At 45.4% G+C, this 20708-nt stretch overlaps 1 protein-coding gene across 3 annotated transcripts in view; it reads left to right on the top strand.

The window, feature by feature from the left end:
* The window catches only part of CCDC50 (coiled-coil domain containing 50), a 44045-nt gene extending 24747 nt beyond the window's left edge, over nucleotides 1-19298 (top strand). The window contains exons 5-12 of one of the 3 annotated variants that reach the window (XM_087740145.1): nucleotides 2131-2248; nucleotides 5909-6595; nucleotides 9282-9388; nucleotides 10007-10051; nucleotides 10597-10701; nucleotides 11644-11723; nucleotides 12741-12838; nucleotides 13870-19298. In XM_087740145.1, coding sequence (XP_087596271.1) covers nucleotides 2131-2248; nucleotides 5909-6595; nucleotides 9282-9388; nucleotides 10007-10051; nucleotides 10597-10701; nucleotides 11644-11723; nucleotides 12741-12838; nucleotides 13870-13889 — 1260 coding nt within the window. In that variant the 3' untranslated portion in view covers nucleotides 13890-19298. The remainder of the gene's footprint in view (nucleotides 1-2130; nucleotides 2249-5908; nucleotides 6596-9281; nucleotides 9389-10006; nucleotides 10052-10596; nucleotides 10702-11643; nucleotides 11724-12740; nucleotides 12839-13869) is intronic. The other 2 variants (XM_087740147.1, XM_087740148.1) reach the window with 2 other exon arrangements.
* Nucleotides 19299-20708: the final 1410 nt, after the last annotated feature.

A 20708-nucleotide genomic window follows, 5' to 3' on the forward strand; every position in this document is an offset into this window, starting at 1 on the left:
GAGTGGGAGGAACACTCCAACTAAAGCATTTGTGCTATAAATGTGACCATCTGTCTCATTTTTTATCGTGAAGGTGAAGGGGATGCCATACTACTCACGTTGGCTGTGGGAATTGCACCTTTCCTTCCTGCTTTATGTAGAGAGCTGCTGGGATGTCAGCAGCGTGACAACAGGTCCCTGCAACCTGTCAAACCAGCATGCTGGGCATCTTGTGCTGTTGGGAGCAATTTTCAAATGAATGTGGCTCAAAGTGATGAGGAGAAGCCATAAATATTCTTTATCTTCCTGCTGGTATGTGGGAAGTTCCCAAGTGTGGCTGAAACATAGCTGTGGACTGAGTTAGACTGCAGCTGGTACCAGGGCGTGGCACGACCGCCCATCTTTGCAACAGGACTTCTGGAGAGCTTGAATTGATACCGCTTCCCTTCCAGGGTTGTGTGTCGTCGTCTGTCTGTGTCCCCCCCCCCCCCGTGTTTCTTTTGGGTGGGCTTCTGTGCTGATGCAGAGCCTGAGCAATGTGAGTGAGGCTGCGCAATGCCCCAGAGGTTTGTCAGCTGGCAGAGCGACAAACATCAGAGCCCCTTCTGTAGCCCTTGGCACAGCATCTATACGTGTACCCTGGTGGACATTCTGTGTTACACCGGTACTGGCCATATGTTGGGCTAGTCTTGTATTTGTCACACGTGAGGGTGTGGTAGCTGCCCAGCATATGTGATAGCTCTCTGGTATCAGTAGTGGCTAGCAGTGTTATGCCAGTGCTGTGCTTGAGGCACATCCAGTCTGGTGCGCAGGGTTCTTAAATGAAGCACTAAGCCTACCTGCTTACAAGTCCAGTTTGTAAGAAATGGTTTGTGTGGATTTGCCAGTCCTGAGCTGTCTCAGTCCTGGAGATAATGTGCTTAAGCCTGTATATTTATAGACTTACTGTACTTGCTAGAAGAGGCTAACCTTGTCAGGGGAAGGAGGTTGTGGGGTTTTCTTTTTGGTTTGATTTTTTTTTTTTTTGGTAAAGAGACTGTGGCATCCCCAGGTCCTCCACAAAGCTGGTTACTGAGCAGATCTGATCTGAATCCTGAAATAATAGTTTGTACTTGAACACCCGTCCAATGGCTGGCTTTGCTCTGGAAGGTGTTGGCTCTTAGTTTGCATTTCAGTGATGCCTTTCCTGCCTGCAATGTGCACTTTACGTGCGTGGCTCTACAAAGGTCCTGAGGATTAGGGAGGCTTAAATGAATAGCATCCAAAGGGCTAGCATGCCTTGCTGGTATCTTCTAGCTTCTCTTCCTAGTTTCAGACTAACTCCACTGACTTGCAAGCTTCTGGGCCTCAAATGAGCAAGCCCCAGGGAGCTGTTCGCTATTGCTAAGCCTTGTTGATCCATTAGTCATCTCGAAAGAAAACCAATTAGGAAAATGGAATGCTATTCTCTTTGATGGCATATCTACCAAAACTGCGACAGAAGATAAATGGCTGCAGTCCCCACAGTGCTTCTGCCTTGCGCCTAGTCCCCTCTTCCTAACGTCCCTTTCGATTTTCTTTTCCTTCAGCCTCTGTCTGTCAAATTGATGCATTTCCCTGCCTGGCATCCTACAGTCCCTGTAAATTACAGCCGGTTTGAAGTGAGTTCATGACTTGCTCTGGGAATTCCTTCCAGTCTGAAAGGCCTTCAGCTGGAGATAGGCTTTGCCTCTGTGTTTTTCTTTCCCTGGTGGAGTCCAGGGTGGAGGTCCAGCCCACTCATGTGAGTGGGCGTGCACTTGTGTGACTTCCAAATCCTTACTGAAAGCCGGAGGTTGCACATGCAGTCCCTTCTGCTATGCTTTGGCTGTTAGGGCGTTGCAGGCTTGTGTGCAGGTGGAGCAGGAACCTGTGAGTCTGCCGCGGGGCTGGAAGCTCAGCGGTGGGCCTGGGTGAGGTTGGATACTGGTTGCTGAGATGGTCCCTTGTGTCAGCCACTAAGTTGGAAGGCCCATCCAGCCCAGGGGTTGAATTTGAGAGTAACCCTGTTGTTGCCGTGTCTGAAAAATTAAACTATCAGGATTTTTATAACTGAATAAAGAATTTGAATAAAAGAATCTGGATATATTTTGGGAGGGGGAAGGTAATGTCTATTTTCTTCCATCTCTGCAGGACATTGCCCGCCTCCTACAACAGAAGGAACTGCAGGAAGAAAAAAAGCGCAAGAAGCACTATCCAGAATCCCAGGGACACACAGGCTATGAAGATAGCTATTATGCAGAAAATGGAGGTATGTGTCTGCTAGATAAAGGATCAAGGTCATGGCAGTATAGGTGAACCTGGTGATCTGGCAACTCTGTACAGGAGATGTCCCTTATCCTACAGTCCTGCATTCAGCACTGTAGCGTTGCCTCAGTTTCCAGGGTCAGGATCAGACTTTATTCTAGAAGCAGGAAATATTAAAAAAAAAAAAAAAAAGTGGAGAAGACAATTTTATAACTTTTGATGTCCTAGAAGATGGCCTAAAGGACAGGGGTAGGGTGTGTGGTGTGTATATGCGCAAGCACACCCGTGCATGCATGTTTTGAAAGGGCTTGTGGAAAAAGACAGTAGCTGATGGTACTGATAAGCCAGTTACTTCTGTGTAACACCACAAGCGTGCGGGGGAGAAATTCAGATGCAATTCCACGTTTGCATTCAAAGAGAAGCAGTTCCGTGTGCTCATCTGCAATGCTGGCACAGCTACATGTGTAAAGGAATAAATGCTGGTTCATGGAACAGCCTTTCAAAAATAACTCCTTGAAGGTATGTATCCAAGCATTAAAATTAGCACAACCACTTTGAATGACTTACTGAATAACAAGGTCATCTCCACAGAATGTCTCTGCTGTGATTATCATCTGGGACTGTACATTGTGGAAAAGATATGACCCACAGCGCTGTATTGCTTTCTCTTGGTCGGCTTCTGTGATTGAATACAGACCTTCTTTAAATTGGGAGGAGAGAATCAGGGTGTGTTTAATTATGGAGCAATCCGGGGTTGGCTTTGCTGTGCACTGGTGGTGGTTCTTGTGTTCTTTCTTCAAAGCAAAAAAATGTGGTGGGGAAGAGACGGGCTGCTTTTGATTAACAGATTGTGAAGATGAAGATCAAACCTCTTATTTCTCATTTTAACATCAGTGCCATTGGCGATTTTAGATGTCTTTTGTTTGAACTTACACAAAGTATTTTAGTTTCAATTGAGAAGAAGTTCAAGGATGGCCAAGAAAACACAAAGCGCAAAGTGCAAAACAGTAACCAAGTGGAAACTTCCTGACCGCAAGTTCTGCTATATGTACAGAGCTGGGAAAGACTTTGATCTTGGAGTCTTATGGCCAAGCCATACTTCAATTTTTCAGAATTAAATGGGACAAGTTCCTGAAAAAATATATGTAATAGTGCTGCCATGCAGAGATGGTAGGACAGGATGGATTTTTGTAGCGGAAATCAGCTGACAAAAGCCTGAGACTCTGAACTGAGGTTGTGGTGTGGACTTGGGGAGCAGGATATCTTGTGGGTCTAATTTTTCTTCCTGCAGTAATCTGTAGTCTCAGAGGTGAGGTAGAAGGTGTTCTGCCTGACCATTCATAGTAGTGCTGCTCTTGATCCCTGCTCCTTAAAAATTAGAAAGGACTGCAGTGGATTTTGGTGCCTGGATCATCTTAGTCTGTTGATCTGGAACCTCTTAAATGCTTGGGCACCATTTGATTAGGCTTCAGCATCCTCGGTTTGTATCATCCTCATTGCTTGTGAACTTAAGCAAAAAAAGCCCTGGCTTTGTTTGGGTTTTAGTTTGTCTTGAGACTGAATAAAAATTTATCCGCATCTAGGAGGAGTGTGGATTAGGGCTATTGCTCCAGAGCAATCTGAGCTCTTAAAGTGGAAAAATAAACATGAAAAAAAGGCAGAGTTTCTCCCAGAAGTGTCTGTGCCACAAAAAACATTTCTGTATTCGCTCAGTCACTTGCTGCTTCAGAGAGTAACACTAAGACTTTAAAGAGTGTTTACACGGCCCCTGCGGAAGGTGCCGCAGGAACCGGTGCCTGCTGAGGAGTTAATCGCCCCGAGATACCCCAAAAGCAAACCTTCTGCTCGGGCTGTCTGGCATGGTCGTATTACCTGCAGCGATCCATTCCCAGCGTGGCCACGCTTTGCTCTTTTGTGATCCCCTGCTCTCTGCTGCTGCATTTATTGAGCTTTCTTTAATGACAAAATTGAATTAATTCTTAGACCCTTGTTAGTATCGTTCAAAAACTGACTCTTGCTTTCAGGCTCTGGTCTCCGTTGTTCAGTAAGTCACTTAGATTGTTTTATTGGATATTTGTTTTCTGTAAATCATGTGAATGATCTAAAACTGAACAGAAAAACCTACCAGTTAACAGGAACTGCTGTGGTTACTCTTATACTTCTTGGATTTTTAAAAATAGACCTGTTCTGCATAAAAGTAGCACAGAATTGTTTTCAAGGTGGATTTTCTGTGGGTATATTTTTGCTGGCTCTGAAAGTTTTATCTGAATAGAATGACTTGAAAGGAACATTCAGTTTTGGGTGTTGTTTGTTTTTTTTTTTTTTTTTTTAAATCTGGATGACTGGAAGGAAGGCAGAACTACTTGTTAGAACAGAGTGCAGTTCATGTGCAGTGAAATCTACTTTAAATATTTTTAGATACTATAAAAAAAATCAGCAGTGGAGAAGGAAAGTCCTACACTGCTGGGTTTTTGGTTTGTTTTTTTTGTGTAGGTCTGTTTCAAATCAGCCTCTGCTTCAAGGAAATTTTTTTTTCTTCAGAAATATGCCTTCATTCTGAAAAGCTGCGGTAGAGATAATCGTTCACTAAGTGCAATGATTTTTCTTAGCAAATAGGTTGATTGGAAAATAAATCGATCAGCAGATTGTATACAGGCAGACTGCTGCATCCTCATAGCTGTGTCAGGTTTGTTACTGAAACTAAAAGCAAAGAAAATTTCCACCTGCTTTTTGGAAAGCACGGAGGAAACAACCCCGCCAAGCTGCCGAGTAAGCGGCTTTTCCAGCTACATTGCTGAGATCAGGAGCCTGGGTTTCGTAAAGTCTTATCCTGCCCTTAAATTTCTGTAGTCCTCTCTGCAGTCAGAGCCTAAACTTTTTATTTAGGCAATGAATAAGTGCAGGTCCTGAAACTTGTGAGTCTGCAAGAGATATGTGACAGTCTGTGGTGGAACATATTTGGAATCTGCAGCTATCCATCATCTCATTATTGCTTTTTTAAAAGAAAACAAAAAATCCCATCCCACTTGTCTCTTTCTCTTCTGCTTTATGTGGGTCTTCCCCCCGCATAAGGTGAGGCTGTTTTTTTAATGGAAAAACCTTGTGCCTGAAGCCAGGGCAAGGCACCGGTGCTCATAAACCAGGACCCAACCTGATCCTCTGCTTGGTTCCTCCTGGCCTTACACCCCACCCCCATTGCCTCCCAGCCTCACCTGCACCTTGCACCCTCCTTTGCAAGCCTTTCTCTGCTGCTTTCAGTGTCCTGCAGCAGTGACGTGTCACCAGGAGATGAGCTGCTCTGCTGGCTGTTTTTTCAGCCCCAATGGCATCATTAAAAGTCCTTCATCTCCATATTGGCTTGTCCTTGTCTTAGGAGGTGCTCAGACACGCTTCTGGGCTGGACCTGTGCTTTCTGTTCCAACCCCATTGCCTCCCATGCTGCCCTGCTGCTAGCCAGGCTGCTGTTTCACTCTGTCACCTGTAATATCCTGCAAGCGTGTTATTCCTGTTATTCTTCTTTCTGATCCTGTCATGCTTTGCCTGGATTTCTAGCTTCTCCTTGCATCAAGCTCCCTCATCTGCATGCTGTGGGTCTGGCCTCGCTGAACCACCATTAACCCCCGCATCACTAACCCACTCGTTGTTTGTCCCCCCCATTGCTCAGAGCACCCCTGGGGTGAACCCAGAGAGCAGGTTTCTGAGCCTCACAGGGCACGCGGTGGTGACAGGCGCATGCACCGGCAGAGAGAGCACCGAGAAACACCCTTGTCTTTGTCCGACGGTGCCTCCGAACACAGGCATTCCACCTCGGAGGATTGTCAGAGGTCTCCTCAACCAAGTGAGGCCAGCAATGGCCATCGGCAGGAGTGGAAATCAGCCAGCCAGGGAAGGTCCAGGAGACATCCCAGCCTTGACCTGGAAAGAGAGGCTGAGGGCAGCACCTATGACCACAGCAATAGCTGGGAGCCACGGGAGAGAAGAGCAGCCGGCAGGGAGAAGGCTTGGAGACCTCTCAGTCTTGACCTGGAGTCAGAGCATGGACTCACAGACCAGGTGCAGCACAGCAGTAAGTCAACAAGGCAAAACAGAGAAAAGCACCTTCCGCTTCTTGAGATGGAACTGGAGGCTGAGCAGGAGACCTGGCTGGTGTGCCCTGCAAAACACAAATCTCGTCGTCAAGGCCACTCGTCACACAGGATGATGCATGAGAAGAAGCTCCATGATGCTGAATCCAGAGATGATCATAGGAGGGGTGAGGAGAGAGACTGCAAAAGGGCAGGACATAAGAGACGTTCCCCCTCCCCACACGCTGTGACCCAGGGGAAGGTTGGAGACTGCCAGCGACACTCAGGTAACCAAGTGATGGGGAAGGTGTACGTACCTATGGGGATGGACCTTTTGCGTGCCCCATCCTGGTGTCTGACATCTGTGTTGTTTCCTTTGAAGATGCTTCTCTCCAATATCCACCTGCAATGTGTACATGGTGAATCCTGCCCAGGTTTCTCCCTTATTTGGTGAGATTCTTTTTGCCCAGTAATGTTCTTGCTCTGTTTATTTCCTGACATGTTGCATGGCATCAGAGGATGAATAAGAAGGTATTGTTGGAAATGGTGCCCCTGGTATCCTGCATTTAAGAAAAACAAACAAACAAAAAAACAAACCAAAACAAGCCCCCAAACAACCAACAACCAGCTTTTGCTTTCATGATCTATTTTGTGCTGTGGTCTCCTTGCACAGGAGAAAAAAAACACCTAACAAAAAAGTAAAGGTTATGATCACGCTTGTGTTGTTGATTTGGGATGCAAGGATGTAAGTGAGGACAGTTAAGCTTAAGCACTAACAAGCCAGCAATTTCCATCCAGTTCTTATTGAAAACCCTGCTGGCAACATAATTAATTCACTTAGGACAAAGTTCAGTAGTGGCACTAGGTGTCCGACTGGGCTCTGTTTGTAAGATGGAGTTCTTGTCAAATTCTGTACAAGTGGATATTTCTGGGAAACTTGTACCTGTGTAGTTCTTGTTCAGTAGTACTTGGGGACTGGTGGGCTTTAAAGATCTGGATCCATCTTTCTGCTTTTAAAACTATGCTGGGGGTTAGGGTGACCTGTCTCTTAGTGAAAGTAGGTGTTTACAGACTTGGATCTATGTCTGTCATAGCATGGGAAAATTGTCCTTTAAGCCACCTAACTGGTCTTCACTTGGATAAGGTGGGGATGATGATGCGTGTCTGTCTCTGGAGATGCTGGGAGAATTATTCTTTGTCTTCATCATGCAAAAGTTTTCTTTGGGAAGTGGAAGATATTAAGCAGGTCTTTGCCCTGGTACAATGTGGGTCCGAGTGACTCAGTATCCCATCACATTGAGTCAAAATAGCCAGAAGCTCACATCCTCTTCCTGTGAGCTGTGGTCATGATGAGCTTTGTGCTCCCCCGAACGTGGGCAGAAGTGATGTGGAAGTAACGTTTATTGTTGTCTTCTGGGCAAATGAAGCCTGGCACAGATCAGTGTGTGAAGAAAGCTCAGCCTCAGGCTGGCCAGCAAACAATTCCTGGAAATGTACTTTTATTTTTCATAGAGGTAATGCTGTACAGGAACCTGTTAGCCACGCTGTTGTTCATTCCAGCATGGTAAAACTGTGTTTACCTTGACCTTGGAAGCCTTCTGAATAATTTAACTCTGACCAAACTGGTGTTTTTTGCCAGAGTTTCTGTGCTGGCCAGAGATTGCAGCTCTTGACAGCTTGGAAAGGCCAGGTCATATGCTTACCCATAACATGCCAGAGCTGAAGTTCTCTTCCTATGCTGAGATGGTTTGTAAGAGGGGTGTTAATTGCTTAAGATCATTGATCACTTGATTCAAACAAATCAAGAAGCAGAAAACCCCACATGCCTCTCTAATACCTGTAGAAGAGGTGGTTTCCTATTCCACAGTCTTATTCTGGGTTGATGCATGAAGTTTCTGGCCCCCTGCAGTTTGAAGTCTGCAGGATACTTGGTGGAGTATGATGGTAGTTTGTTGGTAGATGCACATAAAGTTTTTTGAGGTCAGTTGGTTACTTCATGTTTTTCCCTTGGTCTTACAAGATGGGAAGGAACCTGATAGGTGGCCCAGTAAGATGTAACGGGTATTTATAATAAACGTGTAAATTGTGTAACTGGAGGTATGAAAGTTTTGAGTGAAACTTTATGGGTTTGAGGTGGAAGAAAGACATCTGGAGTGTTTGTATACTATGGACACAAAGCAGAAAGCTCATTTAGATGTCTGAGATGTCTGAACAATACAGTTCAGACTGCAAATGGAAGGAGAAGGCATTCATTGTATGCGAGTGAAGTCATGCATTTTGTAACAGGGATGCAGTGAGACTCCTTTGAGGGCCTCATACAAATAGACTATGGAGAGTCTCTCAAAATGCAACATTTTAAATCACTTGGAGATGGTTTATCTTTAAAATAAATGAACAGATAAACTCTGTACTCAAAGCAAGAACTGAACCTTGCATGAACTTCAAAAATGTTTACTTGGCTGCTTTCTCACTGTGAATTGTAAAATTCATGGATCAGCCCAAGGAAGAAATTGTCTGAAACCTCATGTGAGCCTGTCCCAGGCAGCTTTTGCAGCCTGTGCCGCTCTAGTGGTGTGTTCACAGACTCTGTTGTGCTTGTAACAGATGTTGGGCTGCCCAGTTTTGCCAGTGTATCTGTATCAACGCAGAGTGTGAAAAATTAAGCTTCCTTTGCTAGCATCGCTGTGTCAGCAAAGACTTCTTCAAGGGATGTGGCCTCTTCTGCCATATAGTTACATTTATCATGTAAGACATTGTGTATCAGGTATTTCTATATGCATAGAGAAGCCTCCTTAAGGTGTGTGCTGCACCTCAGCTGAAGATACTCAAACCAGATGTCTGGCAGGTATGCTGTCGTGGTCTCTGGTTCCCTTGAGTGGGGCTTTTGCAGGTGGCTGAGGAGATGGTGGGGATTTCTTTACCAAAGCATTTGGAAAATGGTCGAGTTGATTGTTTTCTCTCATAATTCTGTAGGCACTAAGTTGAGGGGGATGAAGCAAGCCACGTATGATACACCCCGAAGGGAACAGGAGTTGTCTGATGCAGAGATTGCTCGGAAGCTGCAGGAGGAAGAGCTCCTGGTAAGCAGAGAGGATGCTTTAGTCAACTCGAAGGAACTAAGATAGCCAGCGATGACAACTTTAACTTGTAAAGCTTTTATATATGATAGTGACTTTAAGACCTAAGGTCTTGCTACTGTGTGTTCTGGTAATTACCTTTGTCTCCCATACACACATATATGGAGTGACAGCTCACATCTAGCCAGCAGAGCACTAGTTTCTGAAATAAACACTCAAAAATTAAATGACTGAAGCAGAGTGATATTAAATGAACGTTTCCAGGCAGGTAGAGATGGTGTGTAGTCAGTGTGGTCAGCCCAGAAGTGAGACAGGTCAGTGCCCATCTTTGAGGGGGAAGCAGGGTGGGCAATGTGTTGTGGTGTTGTCTGGCAGATAGATGAGGGCAAAACTCAGCTGAAGAGCTGAAATGACAGTTTGGCATTGGGTTGTGAGGTAAGTATTGAGGTACCTAAGTATATTTGGAGAGGATGGTAGCATATTTGTATGGGCATCTACTTGCCCTGACCAGTAGGTTAATGGGTATGACTAATTCAGAGGTCTTACTCTTTTCTATCTTGTCTCTGTTTTTTCTCCATGTCACCGCTGTGCCCCCCTCTCCCCCCCTTTTTTTTTTTCTAGGCTAACGAGGCAGATCAGAAGGCAGCTCAAGTAGCCCAAGATGAGGTGAGCAAGAAGCCAAATGTTTGCGTTATTCCTTTACTTGTGGAAACTGCTAAATCCCACTTGTCCCCTCTGACCCTCTAGTTGTTTGATTCCCTCCTTGTAGGGGAAGTTCAGGGCTCCAGTGAGGTTTGCTCCTGGCTGGTTTTCATGTATGTGCTCAGGCTGACCAAGCAGGGAGTTGCGCTACCTGTTGCAGCCATGGCAGAGGAAGGAAGTTCATGTCTGTAAGAGCATCTCTTGTAACTGAGCCCCAAGGGAGATGGGAGATCAGAGATGCTGCAAGATGACCCCCCCCCGCATTGAAGGAAAAGGGATAAAGGGCAGAAAGGCTCTGCAAACACAGTTCTGGCAAATCAGGGATCCACTGGGCATGCTGCATGTAGTCAGTCTTAATTTTGCCCTGTCACTTGATTACAGATCACAGATGGATGAAATCCTGGCTTTGCACCCTTCCCATTCAGCCACTGTCCATAGGAAAGGGTTTAAATAACTCAAACCCACAGGAGCAGTAAGTCTGAATTGCTCTCTGTATTTTTCCCTTGTAGGAAATTGCCCGACTCTTGATGGCTGAGGAGAAAAAGGCTTTCAAGAAAGGGAAGGAGAGAGAAAAGTCTTCCTTTGAAAAGAGGAGGCATGATCAAGACTGGAAGGTATGTCAAGCTTCAGGAGGCGACACAAATGAAGTGCTATAATGTTATTCCTGTTTCCAGAGGGAGGTGAGGGTGTGTGGTGAGAGCAAAAGGAATGATGCAGACTCTTGCTGCCTGTTATTCAGCTGCTCCCTAAGCCTTCTGGAGCCACCTCCTTGGTTAGATGCTCTTTGGCTTCAGTCTCAAGCAAGGTAGGCCTTGGGCTCTGGCCTTGGATGTTGCCGATGGATGTCACAGCACCTTGTGGCCTCCCTAAAGCACTATTGGTCCTCCTGGTGCAGGATCTTCCCTCTGCTGGAATCCTGACTGTAGCAATAAAAGCAGTAGTTGACTCTGTTTGGCACCACAGATGTAAGGACAATGCAGCTGCTCCAGTTGTCACTGTGCTTCATAACAAAATTGGCTCTATAATGAAAGTAATGAGTGTATCAAGCCTAGATTTTTGTATGAGTAATACTACAGAGGCTTGGCTAGCCAATGTGGAAGGTGATAGGAAACAGATTTCATGGTCTGCACAGGTAAGCTGCTAAAGGGGGTGTTGTGTTAATCTTGCGGCCAGTTGAAGGTAGCTCTGATGTTATCAGCCTCCTTACTCTGTTTGAGTGGTTGCAGGAGCACAGCTGTGTGCAGCTGGTCCCTCCTGCTCAGCCCAGTCATGTGCACAGTCATTACACACTGACCGAAGCGTTCGACCCCAGCTTCAGGACGGGTCCCCTGGCGCTGTCTTGTATTTAGAGTAAAAATTGAATTTGGCTCAGCAAGGCTGAGTTTCATTTACTGGAAACTAGTTCTGATACTGCTGTTCGCATGTGTCTGGCTGTAGTTAGTTGTGTGTATAAACTGAGCACAAAAGGACTGCGTGGAGCTGTGGCATCCTCAGTGCACTGGCTGGTGTCTTGCAAGGCACGCAGATGAGATGCTTTCTCTTCTTCTTCCCTTCAGCATGATGCAAGCGAGTCCACGCGCTCAAGGTCAAAAGAAGGGCCTGAAACACAGCGACACAAAGGCGACAGGTCTTCAAGGTGAGTTTGAACTGGCTGGTAAAAATGGGGAAATGCGGTTAGGAAGCTGCTCGGAGGCTGAGGGAGGAGTTGTGGGGGCAACCAGCTTAATGCACTCACAGGGGCTTGGTAGAGAACAGTGGTTTTAACACTGGAAAGAGATGGAGGGGCACAGAGCTCGTGAGGTGTTTGGTGACACGCGTCACTTGCTGCGCTCGTGGCGTTTGTCCGTATCGCTCCCCCTGCCTGGTGCTGACGGAGATTGATGAGCTTATGCAGTGACATTTGTTAAATGGCAGAGAAACACTGAGAGGGTTAAAGAGCTGCTGGGGATGTGAAACCCAAATGTCATCTCTGGGCAGGAAGGAGTAATCACGATGCATTTGCACAGCTGCTCCCTTGGGTCCTTGCTGCCAGTTAAGCCCTGTACAGTGCTCCCACTGCTGCGTGTGGACACCCTCCTGCAAGCATGTTGTGCTTTGGGGTACCTCATCCCAGAGCTGATGGGAGCGTGCTGTAGCCCAGTGCTGCTTCTGAATCACTTGGTACCCTGGCCTGATGTTCCTCAGGAGGAACTGAACCCTGGAAGTGACCCCAGTGGCTTTGATTTCCAATCCAGATATGAGCCTAGAAGTTCTTGTTGAATTTGCAAAAGAAGCAACAAATGAGGTGTTCAGGTGGAGACAGATCTTATTAAAATACTCTGGGGTTAAAACTGGGCAAGAATTAAACACTTCAAAATGTTGCTCTTTTGGGTGAGGTTTGCATCAAACTTCATAATGGAAATTGTTTCCTGACAACTTGAAACTATTATTAAATGAAAGCAGTCCATGAGAAGCAGTAAATACTGTGCATTTCTCACTGCAGAAACAGTACAGGCTGTGCTCAGAGGAGCTGGTCTGCAGGTGGAAAGTCTGGGCCAGACAGTTTGCATCACACTCACAGGGACAGACCAGGCAGCTGATGTGTTGCTTTTGCCATGCTGTTACGCCTTTGAGGTTTTTTTCCCCAGCGCTTCTTTTTCACTGTGCTTGGCAGGTCACAGCCTCTCCTCAATGACTTTGAACACACTCGGTATTACACAAGCCAGCCTAGCCCCTTGCGCCAGATCCCCAAACCTGAGCACTCTCCTAAAGGTAGGATCAAGCTCATGGTTGCCCCAGCACTTGGGTTATTGTGGGCTGTTTTCCTGAAATAAGCAGCCTGCAGGAGAGGATGTTTGAAAGAGATGGTAATAGAGAGGAGGAATGGATATTACTGCCCCAGCAGGCAGCTGATGCTAGTCAGTGTTCAACTTGTACTTGCTGAGCACGTTGCAGGCTGAGAGACTAAAAAGCTGAATTGGTTTGCCTTGAGTTTGTCAAACTGCTCTCTGCATGTCCTCTGTGATCTCTTAATGATGAATGACTGTAAATCCAGACAGCAAATGAAGGAGAAATAACATGAAGACAATGACATGATGGATTTTAGGTGACTCACTAGTATCAAACAATCCAAGACAAAACCTCGCAGTATCACCTGTCTGGCGGGTGGATGGGATGATCAGACAGACACTTGTCCTGAGAACAGGCTTGTTTTGTTCCTGTAGCATCTCGGCACTGCTTTGTTGGCTTGTTTCCTGAAATTGCTTTGCACAAGAGCTGTGTGGTTAGGGTCGCCCCCCCCCCCCCAGTTTTTTAAATATGAATGCCAATTGTCTGAGTTATCTGTAGTCACTCTGGGGGAGGAAAGGGGCAGCCAGAGTTTGACTCAATCGCTCAGAGTTCTTCCAGCTCCCCTGATTGTGACTTAAATGTGGACAGTTTACTTCCCAAAATTTAAAGTTTGAGGAACTTTTGCATTCTGTCTTCATCAAACAAGCTGGAAAGTTGATGGCACTTTATAGAGTCTGTAAGCCCAGTGTTCATTCAGTTTTCTTTGAGACTGTGCAATGTGGCTGCAGTGCCATTCCCAGCCTAGAAGAAATGCGAATGCCTCTCTTGTGGACCTATCCTTCCTTTTGCTTGAGTAACGTAACGTACAGTTCCCACTTTGGCATTTGACTCTACGGTATCCTGGAAATCACACAGACATCCAAGAGGGCAGGACAAGTAAAAGATGACTGCAGGTAGTATTTTCTTCACCAGGATCTATCCTTACAGATGTTTTTTTCTGTTTTGCTTTCCAGGTTCCCGTAGGAAGCAGTAAACCATGCTAGCCTTTGCTTTGGTACTGACTCTTCTGTAGCAAGCATTACTGGAATTGCCAGGCAACTTTCTTGATTCCTTACCCAATGGGAGGTACAGCCTCCACTCCCAGGATCCCCTCTTTAAATGTCATCATATTAATAAGGAACACTTGTTTCAATTTGTTACTCATATGTGATCACCTAAGTAATGCAGTATAATCTAGCCGCCACTGAGCTGTGTGAATCAACTAGCTGACTTAACAGCTCACTCATATTCTTTTGAGGCTTTCCTTTTATTTTTAAGCTTTGGCTGGATCTTTGACAAATAGGACAAATAGAGATGCATGTTTAACAGGGAGGAAAATCCAAGATGTGAGCTGGGTTGTGGCAATGCAGCAGAACGTCAGAAGTACATGTCCTTTCCATATTAGGATGAATTAGCAAAGAGAGTTATAAGAGGAAACGTGTTTCTTCCTGTGCTGGGTAAGACAGCTGAGCCAACCTGACAGTCATGCAAGCTTGCAGGAAGGAGAGAGGATCTTCATAACAATACACCAGCAAGAGCCAGAATCTCAGACTGGTGAGGAAGAAATTACCTATAGAACAAAATTTCTTAACTGCTGTATTTCTTTCTAGCGTTTCCAGCAATCTGGGTAGAGTGTGTAACCAGGCATTTAGCTCTGGGATATAGGATAGAACAGTTAAGAAGAAATACAATTTCAACTGAAATTAGACCTTGGGTGCATGACTTTCAAGACACGCCAGGGAGTCGATGAAGCTGAATTGTGGATTGGGAAGAATCATAGACAGACTTAAATGCCTGAAGAGACCTCTGTGGTCACCTGCTTTGAGCTTTGGTGTGGTAGAAGCCAAAGAATTTCACTGAAGCCAAGCAGGAATTACTGTAACTCTTAGCTCAGTTGCTGATGCACTTGAGTACAGTAACTTGTGTCTGAACCTTCATACGTCTTGGAAACACGGGACTGAAGGAGGGCCATATGGGCATTGAGCACTGAATCCAAAATCTACTGCTACAGGCAACTTTGAGCTAGACACAGAGTGCTGAACAGTCCACACAATGTCTGTGCTGACTGCCTCCCCTCTACATTGCTTTGTTCTGCTGCTGGCTTTGCTGAGGAGGGGAGGCAGAGCTGTGACAGTACTTGCCCTCACCACCAACCTGCCTGGGAAAGGAGCCTGACAGTTCTGTAGAGCTTTGTGGAGAGCAGATGCTGGCATGGAGCATCAATAGGAAATCAGAAGACATCATGGCTCTCTGTTCTTGCACTAATGCACAATTCAAGCCCCAAGGCAGCTGTAAGGCTTTAAGCTTGGCTGTTGTCCTTGGTCAGGACCGTTAGAGACAAATCAGTAGGAAGACAAGGCAACTCCTTCACATAAGTTACAAGCTTATGTTTGATACCACAGCATGAGCCCATGCCTTGCCTTGACCAACAACTCAAGAAACTTCTATCTCCTACCCCCAGTGGGATGTTGGCAGCAGTTCACTACCTGTGAAGAACCAGTTAACCCCCAGTAGACCTCTGCTGCAGGCATACACTAGCCAAAAATGTTGTAACATAGGACTTTGTGCATTGGCAGCATCCCATTAGCTGCGTACCCTTGCTTCGAGACCGTGAGCTTGCTCACCTGCATGAGCCCTTAAGTGACTTGCAAGCTCTTGCTTGCTTGCTGCTTCTTCTCAGGAAATATCCCAGCCAGTGGCTAGATTTTACTGTCCTTGCCTTGTTCCCTCTTCTAGTTCCATCTCTGTCCATTCAGAAGTGTTAATGTTGTTTTAAAGGATCCGGAAAAAGAACAACATAGACCGTATGTTTTTTCTTTTTTATTTGACAACTTGGGCCAACGTGGCAACCTCATTTGCAATGATTTTATTTTGTGAAAATTTATTTTTGTATTTCAGTAACAGTCAAGCTTCTACTGCTGAAAATGCCATTTTTTTTTCTGTGGGTTTTTCCCCTCCATTGTCATCAGAGTATTTATTGTTGTGAAATGGTTGCCTGGTGGGGGTTTTATGAGCTAATACTTTCTACAAACACCCCCGTCAAGGCCCTGCTGCTTGTATCATCTGGTGTACTTGTGAAAACTGGATGGGGAAAAATCCTGCCAAATCAGAAAGTGGTTGTGCTTTGTACTCACTGTGCATGGGGAAAAATGGTGACCCCTTGCACAAGGCAAGGGGAAATGGCCAACTAGGAATTCAGCCCTCCCTGGGCCTTTGTAGCTGGCTGTGATTGGCTTTCTTGCACTGGAGTTGGCTGATGTAACTTCTGTCTTACTCTAATCAGAAAAGTCATGAAGACCCTGAGCCTGCTGACATTTGAAGAACCTATTAATTGAAGAGGGATGCTTGGGAGTATCCAAGTTGTTGACTTCAGTGGGAGTGGAAATGATATGAGAGAAAACTCCAGTTGATTTTATTTGGAAGCTGGGTAAAGTCTGAAGAACACCTCAGTGCCTACTCTGTGGAGCTGCAGGATCTCCTTAATGGCCTCCTTGGGCCAGCCAAGCTCTCCAGCCATGGTGCCAAGAGCCCAAGGGAGGGATCCCAGGAGCATCTGCTGCTTCCTTGGATGCCTTCAGGGAGTGCTGAATGCTTTATGGGCTGCTTTGCTCTACATCCTCCCTTAGTCCTTACCTTTTAATTCTTAATCCCTACTTTTATTCATTTGCTGTCCCTTATAAGTGTTTCTCCTGTTTTATTTTTCCATAGCCCTTATGAAAAGGGGGGCCCTGAGGTTTTATTCGAAGGGGCTGATGCCTGTCGATAGAGACAGAAATGCTAGGAATGGTAGCTGAGGAAAGCATGTAGTAAATGACATATAAACAGGGCAATTGTTAATCTAATATACCTTATGGGACTCATATGGTCAGCAGGTTAGAGACTTCCTGAGGCAAAGGTTGCAACTGGACTTGTGTGTTTAGTAACCACTTTTGGAAGGAGATTCCATGGTCCCATTGAAGTCAACAAGAGTTGAGTTAAGATCATGGATGAACAAGGAGCCAGTTCATCTTGGGGCTCAGCTGCCACAGTTCTGCTGAGAATCAAGAAGATGCCACTTGTGTAGGTGAGATGCAAAATCAGCACCTTGCACATGTGTCCCTAGAAAGAGGCACAATGAAGTTGATCTTTTACAAAGAAACAATCAGAGCAATATTTCCTTTCTATGACAGAAAAATGTTTAAGTAACTTTATTTTTTCCTTGTCTTCTCTTGCCAAGTTTCAGTAGCTTTGCCTATGGTTTTGCTCTGGATTTAATAGCATGTCAGAGCCCTTGGTGGGACCCCTGCCCAGGTCATTCAGGTCTTGCATCCCTTTCTCACTCTGTGCATTAACAAGGCAACGGGCACCACGTGGAAAATTCATCACCGTGAAATCCTGGCACTTCCTAATCCTCCATAGTAGGCACATCTCACCAGCAAGAGCTCTCGCCACCTCCTCGCCTCTGTCCGAAGCACAATGGTCTGCAAAAGAGAGGCTGGGCGAACCCACGTGATCGTGCCTTACATGCAGGGATACTCGATGTCTTCAGCAGGCTGATCTGAGTCACCTTGCTATGAAACACTGTCTTAATGTGGACTGTATAGCTTCCCGCAGCAAGAAGAGGTGGTCATCACATGGATAGATCCAACAGGTTAATCTCATCTTTTTTTAAAGAACTTTGTGGTTTTGAACTTAGTGGGGTGGGAAAATATCAGTTGTTAGGGGACAGATGAAGTCTTATCATTTAATTTCTCCTCGTGGGGAGGAAGGACAGAAGTTAAATGCTGCAGTCTGCTTCACTCTGTAAAAGGGATCTTGTATGTACAGTATTTTTATATCTCTGCATTCCCACCTTTCAGGATTTGAATCAGGATTAATAACATTCTCTTACTTAGGGGAAAAAAAAAATGGATTTTTATTTTTACAGTGCTAGACCTTTGTGCATTTTTATTTTGTGCCAAACTACAGCCACTGTTACATTCTAGTGTTTTCATTCAGTTTATTGCTATTGATCAATGTGTATATTATATATTTTTATTATTAAGGTTTTTATTTTAATTCATATTGACCTGTATGCAAACTAACTGTGGATTGCTAATTTATATATAAGGGGAGCACGTGGAGACAGTGTGAGGATTCCCCTACTTAGTTTACACTCTTGTAATCTAATGCAGCAAGTCTATGAAACTCATCGCTTCTTACACAGAACGATCTCCTGGGTGTCTGTCACCCCAAGCAGATTGCTCCTGCCGTTCCTCCAGGCAGCACTGACACTGCAAGGCTGTCTGAGATACAATAGGAAATGAAGCACAGCTCATAGCATGGACTGCTGGGTGACCGAGCTCTCTGCTGTCCTGCTCCTGGCAGTGATGCCAGGGAGGATGCTGCAGCAGGAATTCCCATCGGGGGGTGACTTTGAGGGTTACTCTGCCCTATGTCCATGCCCAGCTGATGGACAGTTCTGGTTTTGCCCCGCTCTCTCAAGATGCTCAGTGCTTAGTTTTGCAGTTGCTTTGGGAGGTGGATGTGGGATATAGTGCTGAGGCACAGCTGTGCCCCTCACATACATATACCACAGGCAGCTTGTCCTTTTTTTTTTTTTTTTTTAATTGCAGAGAACAGGTATAAACCTACAGAGATCCCAGTTTACTATACTCTTTAAAATATGTGCTGTAGCACCTTTCTGGCTGCACAACACTGCCGTGGAGGCTCTGGCTGTGCCGCTTGGACTGCTACGCCTAGGACAGGTTGCAGGACACAGGTTTTGTGTTGAGAAGCTGCACTGCCCTCAGCTTCTGGGCTGGAGATATCATCAGCCACCTCCTCCCCGTGAGTAGCACAGGGCAAGGCTTAGCTGTGCAGTTTGGTCTCTTCCAGGAGAGTCCCAGAGAGGACAGTGGCACACACAAATGAGTATTTTCTCCGTCACTGTAAACAAATTCCACTGTATCAGTGTTCACTCTAAGTAGACTCCACGGTGTGTCTCCAGCTGCATCTGTGCACTGCAATATAGTTAACTGCCTCAGAGAAATAACTGCAGTTGTCTCATTTAGCTCTTCAGGATAAACTTTCAGCCTGTTGAACCTAAATATTAGCCATGCGATGAGATGGATTAGTCAGAAGGCTTAAATTCTTCAGAGCTGCAAGTGTACCCTGCGTTGCAACAGCTAATCCTTAAATATAAATTGCACACTGACAGTAATCCTCTATGCAAGCCTAGGTTGTTTTTTCTTATTTTTGACTGTTCACTCTATAATTTTATCAGGTTTGGCATAGAACTTCTGAATGACATTTAACCAAAGTATGATGTCTGTGTGTGTATAGCATGTTCTGCTTCATACTCCTGAATTCTCATTGAATGTAAAGGGAACATTGCCTTGCCCCATTTTGTTCAATAAACGGCTGTATTTTGTTATCCACCACATCTTTCTGTCCCTCTGTGTGCTTTTCTGGTGACGCTGAAGTGGGTTACAGGAGAGCAGGAGAAAACAGCGCTTCATTCCACCCTTGGCTGCTGGAGCTTAGCTGCTTCTACCAATAATTATGTTCTTCCAATGTAATAGATGTAGCAAAACAACAAATTTATATTTAATTTGATTATTTTATGGGCAGAGAGATGGGGGAAAAAAGCTGTGTAATATCTCGGAAAGGATCTAGACTGTTTCATTTCCTGAGACTGTGATACTGAAAAATAAAGCAGTGTAATTGTTCACAAGCGTAGGATACTTTTTTTCTTTTTTGTTAACATAGCTTTTTAGTTTGCAAAAAGCCTGCTTGGAGCTTCTCAAGAACAAATCACACCTGCAGTGGTGGGATGGAAGACAAGAAGGAAACATGGTAAATGCCCTGTCAATGACTGATATCTTCAAAGGCATCAGCTGATGATGCAGCCACATGCAGCTCAAACATGAGCAGACACAAAGCCATTTTCATGTCACTAATTCAGCTGGTGACGCAACATGTTAAAACAAAGGAGAGGTTGCAAAATATAAACTCCAGATCTTGAGTCCAAGCTGTAAACCTTTCTTAAATGTTTATTTACTTATTTCCCTCTGTGTGCTAAGTATAACCATTGCATGGGGGAGCAGACAGCCCTTTCACGCCCTACGGCTGGGTGTGCGAGGCTGTCCCTGCGTGGGCCAGGGGCTGGGTTGGTGCAGGGGTGCTCTGACTCCAACTGGGTTCAGATTTGGGCTTGATTAGGGGCTGTGTCACAGCACTACCCCAGTGCTTTCACATGCCTTTACATCTTCTTTACCTCCTACCAACTCTATCTCAGAGTCCCTTAGGTATTAGCAAGGAGTGGAGGTAGGGACCAGCAAAACAGTTAAAAAATTAAAAATACTAGGATATGGCTAGCAGTAGAAGAGCCTGGTTGTAAAAACAGGGCACTTGGAATTGCCAAGAGCTCTGCCAACCTAGAGTTTATTGCAGCTTCTTGTCTGAAGTGACTGGGTTGGTCTGTTTTCTTTGAAAGGCTTCTTTCATGTGAGCCTTGGCACTTGGTTAAGCATTAGGCTGTGGTGGGAGGGGGGCCAGCTGGAGCCCTGAGCAGCATCTTTCACCTGCTGTAGGGATGTGCAGACAGAGGACTGTTTGTGGCAACCACAAAAGGAACATTGAAGAGCCCCTGGGGATGTTTTTTGTTCTTTTTTTTTGCTGTATCAGAGGAATTGCTGATCTCTCACATGCAGCTGTCAAATTGTATGGATATGGGTGGTGATCCATTGTGCCATTGGTGATGGATCCAGGTTTCCCAGGTATCCTTCAATCATGAGAGAAGGTAAGCCTGCAGAGACTGCTTGAAGTCAGCATTGCTCTGTACCCAGCAGCC

Source organism: Nipponia nippon, unplaced genomic scaffold (genome assembly GCF_047370975.1).
Source record: "Nipponia nippon isolate SJK-2023a ecotype South Korea unplaced genomic scaffold, ASM4737097v1 scaffold_7, whole genome shotgun sequence".
NCBI classification, from domain to species: domain Eukaryota; kingdom Metazoa; phylum Chordata; class Aves; order Pelecaniformes; family Threskiornithidae; genus Nipponia; species Nipponia nippon.